General features: G+C 31.4%; 1 protein-coding gene across 1 annotated transcript; it reads left to right on the top strand.

Moving 5' to 3' along the window:
- On the top strand, positions 5,945-6,638 carry LOC109352503. Its single transcript, XM_019594510.1, has one exon. It carries the CDS (start codon positions 6,074-6,076, stop codon positions 6,605-6,607), a length of 534 nt encoding a protein of 177 aa, XP_019450055.1. The 5' UTR covers positions 5,945-6,073; the 3' UTR covers positions 6,608-6,638.

Below are 14,510 nucleotides of genomic sequence, written 5' to 3'. Positions count from 1 at the left end.
ATTGCAGAAAGTAGAAAAATACCTTATGACTTTCTTTATTGATTGATTTGAATATGGATTACACCTGCCTATGGTTAGCAAGAGTTGAGGCATAGCACTGGCACCCAAACACCCTTGTCTCAAGCAAGTCTGGTTGTTTTTTATGAAGGCATTCATAGGGTGTCTTTTCTTGCAACAGAGTCGTAGTAGTCTGTTTATAAGATAAGTAGCATGTTGGACAACATAGGGTCAAAAAGCCTTAGGCAGTTGTGATTGGAATAGTAATGTCCTAGTGACATTAAGGAGATGCCTATGATTTCTTTCCACAACAGAATTTTGCTGTGGAGTTTCCAAACAAGAGGTTTGGTGCAACATGCCAAAATCCTTAAAGGATTGTGGCATATTAAATTTAGAGTCATTATCAGTTCTAATCACTTTCACTCTTTTATCAAATTGAGTTTGAACCATTGTAACAAACTTGTACCAATTTTCTAGCCTCAGCTTTGGTCCTCATTAAGAACAACCAGGTATGCCTAGAGTGATCATCCATAATAGTGAGGAAGTACCTATGTCCATAAATGGATGGGGTGGCCAAAGGACCCCATATGTCCATGTGAAGTAAATCAAAGATGTTGAGGCTCTTATGCATTCTATTATAAAATGCTAGCCTAGCTTGTTTTCCAGAGTGACAAAAATCACATTCTGATGCAGAATTAAAATGAAAAAAACGTTATTGCTTGCAGATAGAACTCAAAACATTAGATCATGGATGTCCCATTCTATAGTGTCACAAGTCAAAGTCAGAATTAACATGAAAAGCATTTACATTGTGTCCTAAAACAGTAGCATTTTTTAACTTTCTCCTAAAAACATACAACCCATTTTTAACTTCAACATATCCAATCATCTTTTAAGTAATTGTATCCTGAATAGAATATTTCAAGCCATCAAAAGTTAGAGCACAATGCATAGGATTTTCCAACTTATGAATGGAAATCAAGTTAAATTTGAAGTCAAGTATGTATAATACATTATGCAATACTAAAGTATCAGAAAGACTAATAGAGCCAGAGAGCCTTGCCAATGTGGTTGAACCGTTTGGCATGTTTACAATGATAGGCTTGATAGAATGGTAAATGTCAAATTTATTTAAGTCAGGACACACATGATTTGTGGCCCATGTGTCAAGGATCCAAAAGGATGTGTTACCTGTGGTGTCCCTGCTACTAGTGATGTCTTGAGGTTCAGCCACTGGTTTTAGGTACATGCTTAGTTGGTTAATGTTGTGATCATCCTTGCCAGGTCCTATATTATGGAGAAGTGATGATAATTGTGCATACTCTCTTGGGACAAAGTTGAATCCTAAAGAGCTGATTTCTGTCATTTGAGGCTCCACTAGTTCTTTGTTGTCAATAGTAGTAGCATTGTTGATTGTTGTATTGGTTTGTCTTTGATTTCCTTGCTGGTAATTTGGTGGGAAACTATGCTTGAAGTAGCATGTTTCCACTGTATGTCTTTCTTTACCACAGTAAGTGCAAATTTTAATTGCATTGCTTCTTCCAGCATTAAAACTTCTTGTGTTACCTCTACCTTGTGCAATTCCTCCTCTTGTATTGTTGATTCTTGGTTTCCAATTCTGCCTTTGATCATCTTGATTTACTTGTTGTTTGTTGTTTGCTGAGTTAGAGAGAACCTTGGAGTTTTGTGGAGTCTCTCCAGCTAATTGTCCTTCTTGTTGTATGAGTAATGCAAATGCCTTATTCATGCTAGGAAATGGTTCTATCATAAGGATTTGAGATCTTGTTGTATTGAACTCTTCATTCACTCCCTCAAGAAAGCATACCACATATTATGTGTCACGATATTCCCTGTTCTTGCTAGCCAAAATACATCTGCATCTAAATTTACATACACAAGAAGGGATAGGCCTTATTGATTCAAGCTCATCTCATAGTGTCTTTAAATCAGTGTAGTAGCTAGAAATGCTTATGTCATCCTGCTTGATTGAATGGAGTTCTTGCAGTAGGTTGGAGAATCTGAAATAGTCACCCTTCGAGAATCTTTCTCTCAGGTCATGCCATAACTCTTTTGCACCCTCAATATACACTGTGCTTTGAGATATTTGAGGTGTTAAACTTCTTCTCGTCCAAGAGATCACCATTATATTGCAACGTTCCCATATGTCAAAGTTAGGATCTGATCTGTGTGGTGTTGATATTGAACCATCCAAGAACTTGAATTTCTTCTTTGAAAGTAATGCTCTTCTCATGGCTCTACTCCAGGATTGGTAGTTTGTTCCATCCAAAGGGGGAGAAACTAGGACTGTTCCTGGACTTTCTCCAGATGTAAGTAATAAGGGCTTTGTATATCATAGTCGTGATTTTGAGCAGCTTGTTGATCCCTTTCTTGCTCAATACTTTCTGCCATTTGATTGTTGACTTGGATTGAAGAAAATTGAATAGGCAGGGGAAGGAATGAGATGAGTGAACAGGAAAGAAAAATGTGCAGCAAAAGGTAACCAGAACCTTCAAAAAGAAGGCTATGATATCATATTACAGAAAGTAGAAAAATACCTCATGACTTTCTTTATTGATTGATTTGAATATGGATTACAATGTTCATCTTTCTTAATGATTATAGAAACCAAAAGCATCTCTTTATATAGATGCAAAGAAGAAAGAAACTAATATAACTAACTTCCTAACTTACCAATAAGAAAATCAGCACATGTTAAAAAAAGGAAGAAAACTAACTTAACATACTTAAACTAACTTAACAGATAAACAATCTAAATCTGGTTTTCTTGTGAACCAAGCAACACTGTATTTGATGAGGAAATAACTTGAGACTCGATACTCTTATAGCTTGGCTCCATCTTGGTCATGATTGGGATGGTGTGGATGTCTTGATCTTTAATGCTTAGGTCAGTTTATTTACTTTCATGATTGGGTTGATGTTGTTTGTGTTGTATGTTCAATAACTCTTATTCTTTGTTTATACACATAGTCAAAACTGATATTCATAAAAATGTTGCCATTCTTATGAATGTCTATAAGAACCTATACCCATCTAAGAGGAAAAAACCTCCACTCCCTACTTAATACTTATCATGCATTATTGAGAAGTTATATTGTTCTTTAGTTCTCCTAGAATTCTACCACAATCAAATGAGATAACATCATTTGTATTACAAGTGTCACTTTTTATGTTGCTCGTGTTTGGTCAAAAGAAATTAAATAAATAAATGCTATTTTTTTATAATATTAAAAGTATATAATTACTGTACGGATTAAACTAAATAAATATTATTTATTTTTACATAAATATATGTTTTTTACGCATAGAATAGATTGCTCTAATAAAGTCTAAGTTCTTAATCAAAAATCCCAAAATTAATCATCGATTAATTCATTTGAAGAAATTCATTAATTAATCAATTTAATTTAACTAGTAGTGTTAGTTTGAACAATTGTAAATAGGTACAATTAGAAATGACTTTACAAAAAGCTTCCTAGGTGCAATTAATATCTTCGACCCTAATAAATTAAATCCTTACTTTTATTCCTAATAAAAAAACTTATTGGATAATTGAATTCCGAATTTGCATAAGATTGAATAGATTGGAAAAATTACCATAGAAGAGTCAATTATACAGGTGTTAGACTGGGATGAGAAAACAATAACAAATGAGTTTTCTGTTTAAATAGTCTTTGTGTACATTCAACATGCTTATAGAATAGGCGATTTGCTAATTAAATTAAATATAGATTATATGATATATATTATATATTACTAGTGTGTACAGGCACTTCGTGCCTGCCGGCGAATATTGTGTGATATTACATATTCAATTTTTATATATTTCATTTTTTTGAATTAGAATGTATCTGTTGTGTTCGGTGTACTTTATATTATATTTTTTGTGTTTATGATAATGTTTAATGTAATGTGAGATATGTGGTTAATTAATGTATTGGTGGTGGTTGCTTAGGATTATATAGTTTTTTGTAAAAATTAAATAATGTGAAGGACAAAATAGGAAATGAAAATTACACCATAGAGAAATTATTTCAAGTTTTAGTTTATATAGTATAGATAATAAATATAATTAATTTATAATATAAATATTATTATTTAAAATACAACTCAAATATTAAAATTATTAAACGTTGGAATCTAATATATATCCGATATTTTCCCATTTAAATAGGTATTGTTGGATTGACCACTTTAACATATATCATATATAATTATTTTATTACTATAATATATACACCAAAATAAATATTTATATATAATTAATATATTATTTATTATTCATTTATATTATTTTTATTGAAAATCAATTATGATTAAAAATAAATGACAAATAATATAACGATAATATAAAAAACTAGTGTCAATGTATCATTTTCTCTTATTTTATTACAACTGTTCCACCGATTTAATTTTCGGTGTGTTCAAAATTATGTTACTAAGTGTGTGATTAATGTTTCCTGAAAAAATAATATTTTCTTCCATCTTTCCTTCTTATTTTAGGAATGGTGGTCATACACGTCACTTCACAATAATACTCCTTGTCGTTTTGTTTCATCATTTTGATGCCGCTACGAAAGAAAAGCATCTCCAACCCATTTCATTCGGGCAGCACATTTTCTATTGATTAACACTATGTTTGATTGCATCGAAAGCAAGAGGAAAGAAAAACAAAATGAAGAAATTTCTTTCCACCATTTTGTTCCAATATTAAATAGGGAGGAAAAAAAAATATGTATGGGTCCCATATAAAATTTTCCTCTCTAAGTTAGGAAGAAAATTAAGGAATGAAGGAAAATCATCAAAATTCTAAATTTGTCCTTCCATCATAAATTGAAAGAACAATAACCTAGGTGAAAATAGATAAAATGTAGCAAATTTCTTTGTTTATATTGATCTTTATGTGAAATTAGTTAACTTAATTTTATTTATGTTGTTTTTGAGTTCACAAAAAAATAGTCATTATGTATGCTAAAAGATGGAGTGAAAAGAAAAAATAGTATTACTTAAAATAATCAACAAAGTAACAAATAATAAATAAATTAGAAAGACAAAAATGCAAATATGTGGAAGTGAAATGATTAAAAATATATAAGTGATTGTAAAATATGAGTTATATTTTCTTTTAGACACATTAGTGAGAAGAAGATGTAGGTAGGATGTTAATAATTTTCTTTGAATTTTATAAACAAATATTGTTATATTAAACTTAGTTTATATTTACTTAAAAAATATTAATTAATATTATTAAAAATAAATTATTTAGTTATGTAATTTAAAATTTAAAAATTAGATATGCTACATAATTATATATATAATAAGGACACTTTTGTCGTTTTCAATACATTATGTATAAATGTTTTTTTCTTTTCTCTCACTTTCCTTTGATTTTCAATCATATCAAACAATAAAATTATCATCTTATTTTCTACTACTATTATTTCATTTAACTCTCTTTCCTTCCATTTTCTTTCCTTTCACTTTCATTCCTAAACCAAACATAACTTAAGTGTATGCTCCATAAACCATCTATCGTCATTAATGAAAAAAATAATAGTTAAACTTTTAACTTCACTATAGAGAAAAATTTATGTGAAAATATATAACACGTCATGTAATATCTAAACACAAAAATATATTTTATAGTTTTTGATACTATCATTTAATATTAAATTTAATTAAAATTAAAATATTATGTGTTCTCAAGATCTTATTTATTGTTTAATCTTCACATAAATCTTTCTACTTCAATATATTTTTATTTTACTCAACCAAGTACAACTATTGGGTACTAACAAAGTATTCGTGACTATCTATTACAACAAATGTACCTACTCATAATCGAATCCTTAAACTTTTCCTCGTATCTCTCCTTTCAATATAACCAAACCCTCCAACTCTTTCTGAATTCTTTCCCGTGGGACAAGAGGATCTTTCTCCTCACACACTTTCTCTCTTTATTTATTATTTAAATTTCTTAGTTATGAATTTGAAACTCATTCTTTTTTCTTAAATAAACAGATCAGAAAATAACCAAAAGCAACATCACCGTACAACAATGGCGGTTCCTCCTCCATCATCATCATCCACCACCAGTGTCCACGTCACCGCCCTCGACGGCCTCGTCAACGTCAACTCTCTCTTCACCATCGCCGTCTTCGTCGGCCTCTCCCTCACCACTCCCGGCCAACGCAGCCTCGAAAACCGCTCCTCCTGCGACGCCGACATCGCCGTCGCTCAGAAGCTTCTAGTATTCGAGGTTGTATCTTTCAGCTTCTTCTTATTCTCTTCATTGATTGCTCAGGGACTTAAACTCGCGCTTAATTTACTTAACACGAAAGATGTTGATGATGCGTTTAGGGCTCATATTAATTTGAAGGTACTTAGATTTGGAATGTTAGGTTCTGCAATTGGATCTGTGATGGGGTGTTTGTTCTTAGTGCTATCAATGGTGAATGTGATTGAGATTAGGTTGGGAGTGTTATCGTGTGGGAGTAAATCTGCTTCTAATGCTGTTGCTGCTATGGTTGTTTTGGTTTCTTCTGCACTTTTGGTTTATATTTCCACTGCTATTTATGCTTTTACACATTGAATGGTAATAATATTTACTCGCAACTTAATTACTCCTTTTGTTTTGTTTCCAATTCTAAATTTATGTTTTTGCTAATTTTTCCTTTGCTTCAAGACATGGAATGGTTAATTTAGGCGGTTCATGGTTCTTCTCTGCGGTTTGCCAATTTTTTTTTCATAATTACATGTTATTTTTTCGAATTAGAATCATCTCGGTAATGGAATGTGATGGGAAGAGAATATTTACAAATTTTTAATTAAAAAATAAATGCAGATCTGAACCATTAAAAAATGGTAACACATGTCATAATTTGGGCTCTATAGTAGACCCTCCGGTACTGGAAAGGATCTCGAGTACATTATTTCATAGTTACATAGTAGCCTTTTTTTCGTAGTTACATTATTTCTTTAATAAAGTGGCTAGGAAGATGATAGTTTGGAATTAACATCATCTCGAGTGGCGGAATATGAAGAGAATGAAGGTGAAGAATTTGCAATTATTTAATTTTAAAATAAAACAAAAATATGGACACTAAAAACTTTCTTTGTACCATATGTCAGTATCACTACCGAGTACTGGACTCTCCGGTCTCTAGTACTGGAGAGGATCCGGAATCGATAGTTTGTAGGAGATGAGCGGGTCAAGTGCTTAGACAATGTGCTATTTGGTTTGGCTTCATTTTATTGGTCAAGCTTAGTGTGGCCTAGATAATCTCTTTCTTTTGAGTAATTCTTATTAGTGGCTGCATGAGATTTAAATGGATCATGTGGTTGGTAACATGGTATTGTATGGGTTTGTGTTGCTTGTGGAAGCTGCAAGAAGTAAAATTGATAGTCATGTATGGGACTTATTTTGACTGGACTGAGCTTTTCTGGTCTCAACTGCAGTTGCAGGACTTAATGATTTTTCCAATTTTATGCTGAATCTGCTGTAATTGAGTAATGGTTCTTTGCATGATCATAGCTATGGTTCTGGTTGGTAATAGTGAATTGTTTAAATAGCTTGATGGCATAGAATTTAAAGGTCAATGGATGTGTTGGATCATTTCTTTTGGAAGGAAAACATTTTTGTTTTGCTTCAGTATTTAGTAAGTGTTGCTTTTAGTCCACCTCAATGTGGTTGTCAAATGATTTTGTAGGAAATGAACAAGGTTAAGTTCAATTGCTTAGTTGATATGCTATTGATTTGGCTTATTTTATTGGTCAAGCCTAGTCTATTGTGGTTAGGTTTGGTCAACTGATTTCTTAAGCCTAGTCATATATTACATTAAGTGTACCATATAATCTTTCTTATGGTGGCATGAGAAGATTATACTTCTCACTATGGTTGGTGAAATGGTTTTCATGAGGAAGTGGCCTGCATAAAAATCTGATAATTGTATTACACATAATTAATGCAATGATAAGGCTGCGTATATCTATCTTTTTTGGATTCCACTACTTCTCTGATTTGTGGAAGTTATTGAACCTGCAATTGAGGAACATCCCATGAAAGTTATGATTTCCTATTAATAAATATTTTTAATAGCTTGATGGGTGAGAATTTTGAAAGACATCTTTTGTCCCAATAAAACCTAATCTTTATTTGTCTCTTTTCAATAATATTACACCAAGTAATATAATATTGCTCTTATGACTTTTCTATTTAATTGAAAGACATATTTTAATTGGTATGGGACATGGATAATAACATAAGATTCCATTTCTAGAATTTTAAGTTCAAAGGATGTGGATTCTTCATGCTGAGATTGGTGGATGGAATTCACAAAGGTCATGTTTCCTTAACTATGGGTAATTGGGTCCAATATAGTATTTATTATAAGACAACAAATTGAGAAAGAAAGAAAAGAGTTGTTTGTACGCCAACACAACATATGGACAAAGATGATTCCATTATTGAGGTGAAGGAAATGAATATTTTGTGCCTCAATTTCCAAAGATTTTGTAGAAGATAACTCATTTGGAACTGTTATTATTGTATCTTACAATAATTTTAAATGACATGAAATAATAGTCATTAGTTGATTTACGATCAGGTTGCTTTCTTCGAGATGTTTCGTGATATTGCCCAAAATGTGTAAGCAAATTATCAATTCGTCCTCAGGATAAACAACTCATATCTCGAATACACCCCCAACAATATTGCTATTACTGCCAATTCTTTTCTTATAATCTAACTACTACTGTCAATTTTTGAAATGTCCACAATATGACTACTTGTAAAATATGGTTACTTGTAAAATATGGTTACTTGTACCAATATGGTTGCTTTCTTAGTGTCATGGAAAGAAAGGGGAAGAAGTTTGACAGAAATGCATCGACGAAAAATATGACGGAGAAAGAAAAAGTTGAATGAAATACATTCAACTTTGTGTGAGTTATTATGAGGGGAGAATGTTTCTATTTGTAACATGTGTTTCAAGTTCTCCATCTCTTAAATGTGGGACTTGGGAGTTGTTTTTTTCAAAATTCTTCTACATGGGACTTGAGAGTTTTTTACTAATGACTTTCAACAAATCAAGCTCCAACATGAACTCTCAAATTAAATGGAACTAATCATCTAACCAGAATCATTAGTCATAATGTTAAAATTAGACTGACTAAATTAGTATGAGTTTCATAATTAGAGTGTTCCAAGTATATAATTCCATTAAAAAAAACTGTATCTACTAAAATGAAATATCTTAAACACTTCATTACTTTTGGGCTGGCTAACATGAAAAATTCAGAAGTAGATTCTTTTAAGATATTCATACATAGTTATTATATCATTCACTATTTAGTTAGATAATATAGTGACATTTCATTATCCACCATAATAAAAGTGAGAAATAATTATAAGAATGATGAATTAAAAATGAAAAGAATATAAATTATACACATGAGTTAGTTTGAAAATAATAGATTTATTGGACAAAAATTAAATAAATAAATAGATAAATTGTAGTTGGAGTAGATAGAATATGAAGAAGTGGTAAAAGAAGACAAGAGAAAGAAATGATTTCTTCTTTATAACACTTCAAAAATTTAAATTTTATTTGATAAAAATAACTTTCTTTTGTAGAGTGTCTATATGATGTTTCGTTCTACACTAGTAATACACTAGTTTTGGTTTGAGAAATAATGATAGTTTTATATGTCACATTATCTCACACAAGGGAGATGTAAAACCAATAGTTTTGAATTTAGAGTTAATATTTTTGTCCTGACATTATAAAGATTTATACATTGTTAGTACATTACACATGATTCATTCGTATTAATTTACTCAATAGTCAATAATGACTAAAAATAAATCGTGGAGGATACACTCATGATATAAAAACTATTACATCATTGATGTATATATTTATCTTTGAATAAGTAATAAGTTTTTACGCTGATACTTAAGGAGAAAAGCAAATTGTTCACTAAAATTTTAATACTGTTATAATTAATGAAAGTTTACAAAAAAGCAAAGGGTTAATTATAGACTAACAAGTCATTAGTCTAATGGTGTAACTCCTTGCTAAATTTCCTTGTTGGAAGAGACAGTCACAAATCTCAAAAGAGATTAGTTCAGGTGATGAAATATCATTGATAGTACAAAAAAATGGTTAATTATAAAGAGTTTAGAGAAAAACAATGTGAAAGTTTAAATTTTGAAATGAATGGGGCAAATAGGGATGACAATAAAAATCGAACTTGTGGGTACCACCCGAACCAAACCCGAATTTAATGGGGAAAACCTGATATGATTGGGTTCGGGTTTTATCCGGTTTAAATTTTGGGTTCGGGTTCAGGTTTGGTATATCAAAAACCCTAACCCAAACTCGCCGCAAAGTAATGTAATTCAATTTAAAATTGAGATTTCTATCATGTACCCATTGTTTTTAATTTTTAATTTTACTCTACACACTATTGGATCCTCAAACATAAAAGAAATGAAATAATACAAGAGAAAATAGAAATCTTAGTGAAAAATTACACGAAAATAATATCATATTTTTTTAATGCATTATAATTTTCGGGTTTTTTTTGGGTTCGGGTATGATATTTTTATTTTCAACCTCGTTGAGTTTGGGTTCGGGTTTTGAATTTCAGATTTGGGTATGTGCAAACCCGACTCCGACCCGCCCCGTTGCCATTCTTAATGGCAAAGTACTTATGGGAGTTAGTGTTAGTGGTTGCAGAGTTTTTCTATTTATCACATATCAAAATTATTTATGACCATTGTAGTATAAGAATCTCGATCATGTCAAGTACTGGATGAGAAAATGAGACATACTTAAGAAATTTAAACGGTTCAGATATTAAATTAATTTTCATTAATGTTTTTTTAAATAACAAATAAATTTGGGCATCACATTCCAGTACTAGAGAGGATCTCAACTCGTAGTAAATCTGTATCATCTTTAGTACTAGAAGACTTAATGACACATGACACTTAAGAAATTTATATGATTCAGTTTTTAAATTATTTTTTAAAACAACAAATGAATCTCGTTTTCACATTCCAGTACCGGATTGTCCACTATTGGAGAGGATTCCAACTCGTAGTGAATCTGGATCCTCTTCAGTACTAGAAGAGATAGTGATTTGGCACTTAAGAAATTTAAACAGTTCAGATTTTAAATTATTTTTTCTTATAATATTTTTTTTAAAACAACAAATGAATGTGGCCCTCACATTCTAGTATTGGACTGTGTAGTAGTAAAGAGTCTCATTCGTAGTGAATCTGTGTCCTCTCTCGTACTCGAAGAGATAATGACACTTAAGAAATTTAAATGCTTCATATTTTAAATTATTTTTAATTAAAATATTTTTCTAAAAACATCAAATGAATATGGGTCTCACATTCTAGTACTCAACTGTTCAGTAGTGGAGAGGATCCCAACTTGTAGTGATTCAGAATCCTCTCTAATACTGGAAAAGATAATGACACATGACACTTAAGAAATTTAAACAGTTCAGATTTTAAATTATTTTTTATTAAAATATTCTTTCTAAAACAACAAATGAATCTCGGCCTCACATTCCACTACTGGACTGTCAAGTAACTAACTATCCAGTACTGGAGAGGGTCTCATCTGGTAGTGAATTTGGATCCTCTCTAGTACTTGAACAGATGATGACACATGTCACTTAAGAAATTTAAACGAATCATATTTTAAATTAATTTTAATTAATATTTATTTTAAAACATCAATTGAATACGTGCCTCACATTCCAATACTGGACTGTCCAGTAGTGGAGAGGATCCCAACTTGTAGTGAATTTGGATCCTCTCCAGTACCCGAAGAGATAATGATACATGGCACTTAAGAAATTTAAACAGTTCAGATTTTAAATTATTTTTTATTAAAATATCTTTTTAAAACATCAAATGAATCTGCGCTTGACATTCTAGTACTTAACTGTTCACTAGTGGAGATTATCCCAACTTGTAGTGAATCTGGATCCTCTCTAGTACTAGAAGAAATAATGACACATGAACTTAAGAAATTTAAACGGTTTAGATTTTAAATTATCTTTTATTACAATATTTTTTTTAAACAAAAAATGAATTTGGACTTCATATTCCAGTACTTGACTATCTAGTAATGAGGAGGATCTCAACTCCCATTGAATTTGGATCCTACCCGGTACTCGAAGAGATAATAAGGCATGACACTTACGAAATTTTAATGGTTTGGATTTTAAATTATTTTTTATTAAAATAATTTTTTTAAAACAACAAATGAATTTGGAAATCACATTCCAATACTAGATTGTCTAGTACTGGAAAGAGGATCCCAACTTGTAGTGAATCTGGATCCTCTACAATACTCGAAGAGATAATGACACATGACACTTAAGAAATTTAAACGGTTCAGATTTTAAATTATTTTTTATTAAAATATATTTTTAAACAACAAATGAATTTGGACTTCATATTCCACTACTAGACTATCCAGTATTTAGGAAGATCTCAACTTATACGGAATCTGGATCATACCCGATACTGATAGAAACAATGATACATGACACTTAAGAAATTTTAACGGTTTAGATTTTAAATTATTTTGGACTGAAATTATGTTTTTAAAATAACAAATGGATTTGGTCATCACATTCTAGTACTTGACTGTGTAGTATTGGGCTGTCTAGTACTCGAGAGGATCACAGTTTGTAGTGAATCTGGATCCTCTCCAGTACTAGAAGAGATAATGACACATGACATTTAAGAAATTTAAACAATTCAGATTTTGAATTATTTTTTTAAAACAATAAATGAATCTCAACTCACATTTCAATATTGGACTGTCGAGTACTAAAGAGTCCAACTCGTAGTGAATCTAAATCCTCTCAACTACTGGAAGAGATAATGACACATGACACTTAAAAATTTAATCACTTCAGATTTTAAATTATTTTTGGCTAAAATAATTTTTAAATCAACAAATGAATCTCAACCTCACATTCCAGTATTGAAGAGGATCCTAACTCGTAGTGAATCTGGATCATCTCCAGTACTGGAAGAGATAATGACACATAACACTTAAAAAATTTAAACGGTTCAGATTTTAAATTATTTTTTATTAAAATATTTTTTAAAACAACAAATGAATTTGGGCTTCACATTGTAGTACTGGACTATCTAGTATTAGAGATGATCTCAACTTGTAGTGAATCTGGATCCTATCTGGTAGTGGAAAAGATAATGAGACATGACACTTAAGAAATTTAAACGGTTCAGATTTTAAATTATTTTTTAAAACAACAAATGAACATGGACATCACATTCTAGTACTAGAATGTCTCGTACCGGAAAGGATCCCAACTTGTAGTGAATATGGATCAAGTACTGGAAGGGAAAATTTACTTTGTTGGTGCACCTTGACCGAAAAATTACGGTCTTGGTGCACCTTTTTTAAAATATTACGAATATGGTGTAGTTTTCTCCTTAATCGGCAACAGGGTTGCCGATTTCCGTTATTTTATTTTTTTTATTCTCCTCCCCCCTAAATCGGCAATGGAGGGGGAGTTTTTCATTTATTCTCCTCCCCCCAAGTCGAATCATTCTCGATAAAATATTTTGGGCTTTCAAACCATGTATTGAAGGGTTTGGTTATTGTAAACCAATCCTCCAAGTGGATGGTACATTTTTGACTGGGAAATATACTGGAACATTGCTAATAGCAAGTTCACAAGATGGAAACAGACGTGTATTTTCAGTTGCATTTGTCATTGTTGAAGGAAAGACAAAAGAAGCTTGGGAATGGTTTTTTTAAAACGTATGTTACCCCTCAAGAAAACATGTGTATCATATCAGATAGGGGGACAGGTTTATTAGCTGCACTCCGAAGTGAGTTGACAGGATGGTCTAGTGCACAATCAGTTTATTGTATTCGTCATGTAGCTAGTAATTTCAATAAGGAATTACGTGATTCTGATCTAAAAGACAAAGTTGTAGAAATGGGTATGTCCTATTTATATTTTTTAATTTTAAAAATATTGTTATTTTATGGATATTAATATGTTTGTATTTATTATCTAGGTTATGAGTTGATGCGACCACGGTTCGAGCGAATGTTGAATTCGTTGCGTCAAAAAAATTCAAGGGCTGCTGCATGGTTGGACCAGATTCCAAAAGAGAAATAGAGTCAGACATATGATGGAGGGAGACGATATGGCCACATGACTACCAATCTTGCTGAATGCATTAACGGTGTTTTGAAAGGATCAAGAGCTCTTACAGGCTAAATGAATGGTTCAATGAACATCGAAATGAAGCCTCTAACATGGTTATGGCAGGACATGTATATTGCAAAGAATTAACAAAGGTGATCAAAGAAAATCAACGTAAATCTACATGTCAAATCGTTCGTAATTTTTCACGAGAGACTGGAGTCTCTGAAGTTGAAGTTGTATCTCGGTCTGCTGGTCAACAAGTGAGGCTGTAT

The sequence above is a fragment of the Lupinus angustifolius genome, chromosome LG07, assembly GCF_001865875.1.
Source record: "Lupinus angustifolius cultivar Tanjil chromosome LG07, LupAngTanjil_v1.0, whole genome shotgun sequence".
Classification (NCBI taxonomy): domain Eukaryota; kingdom Viridiplantae; phylum Streptophyta; class Magnoliopsida; order Fabales; family Fabaceae; genus Lupinus; species Lupinus angustifolius.
This window is presented reverse-complemented; position numbering and strand designations above follow the sequence as displayed.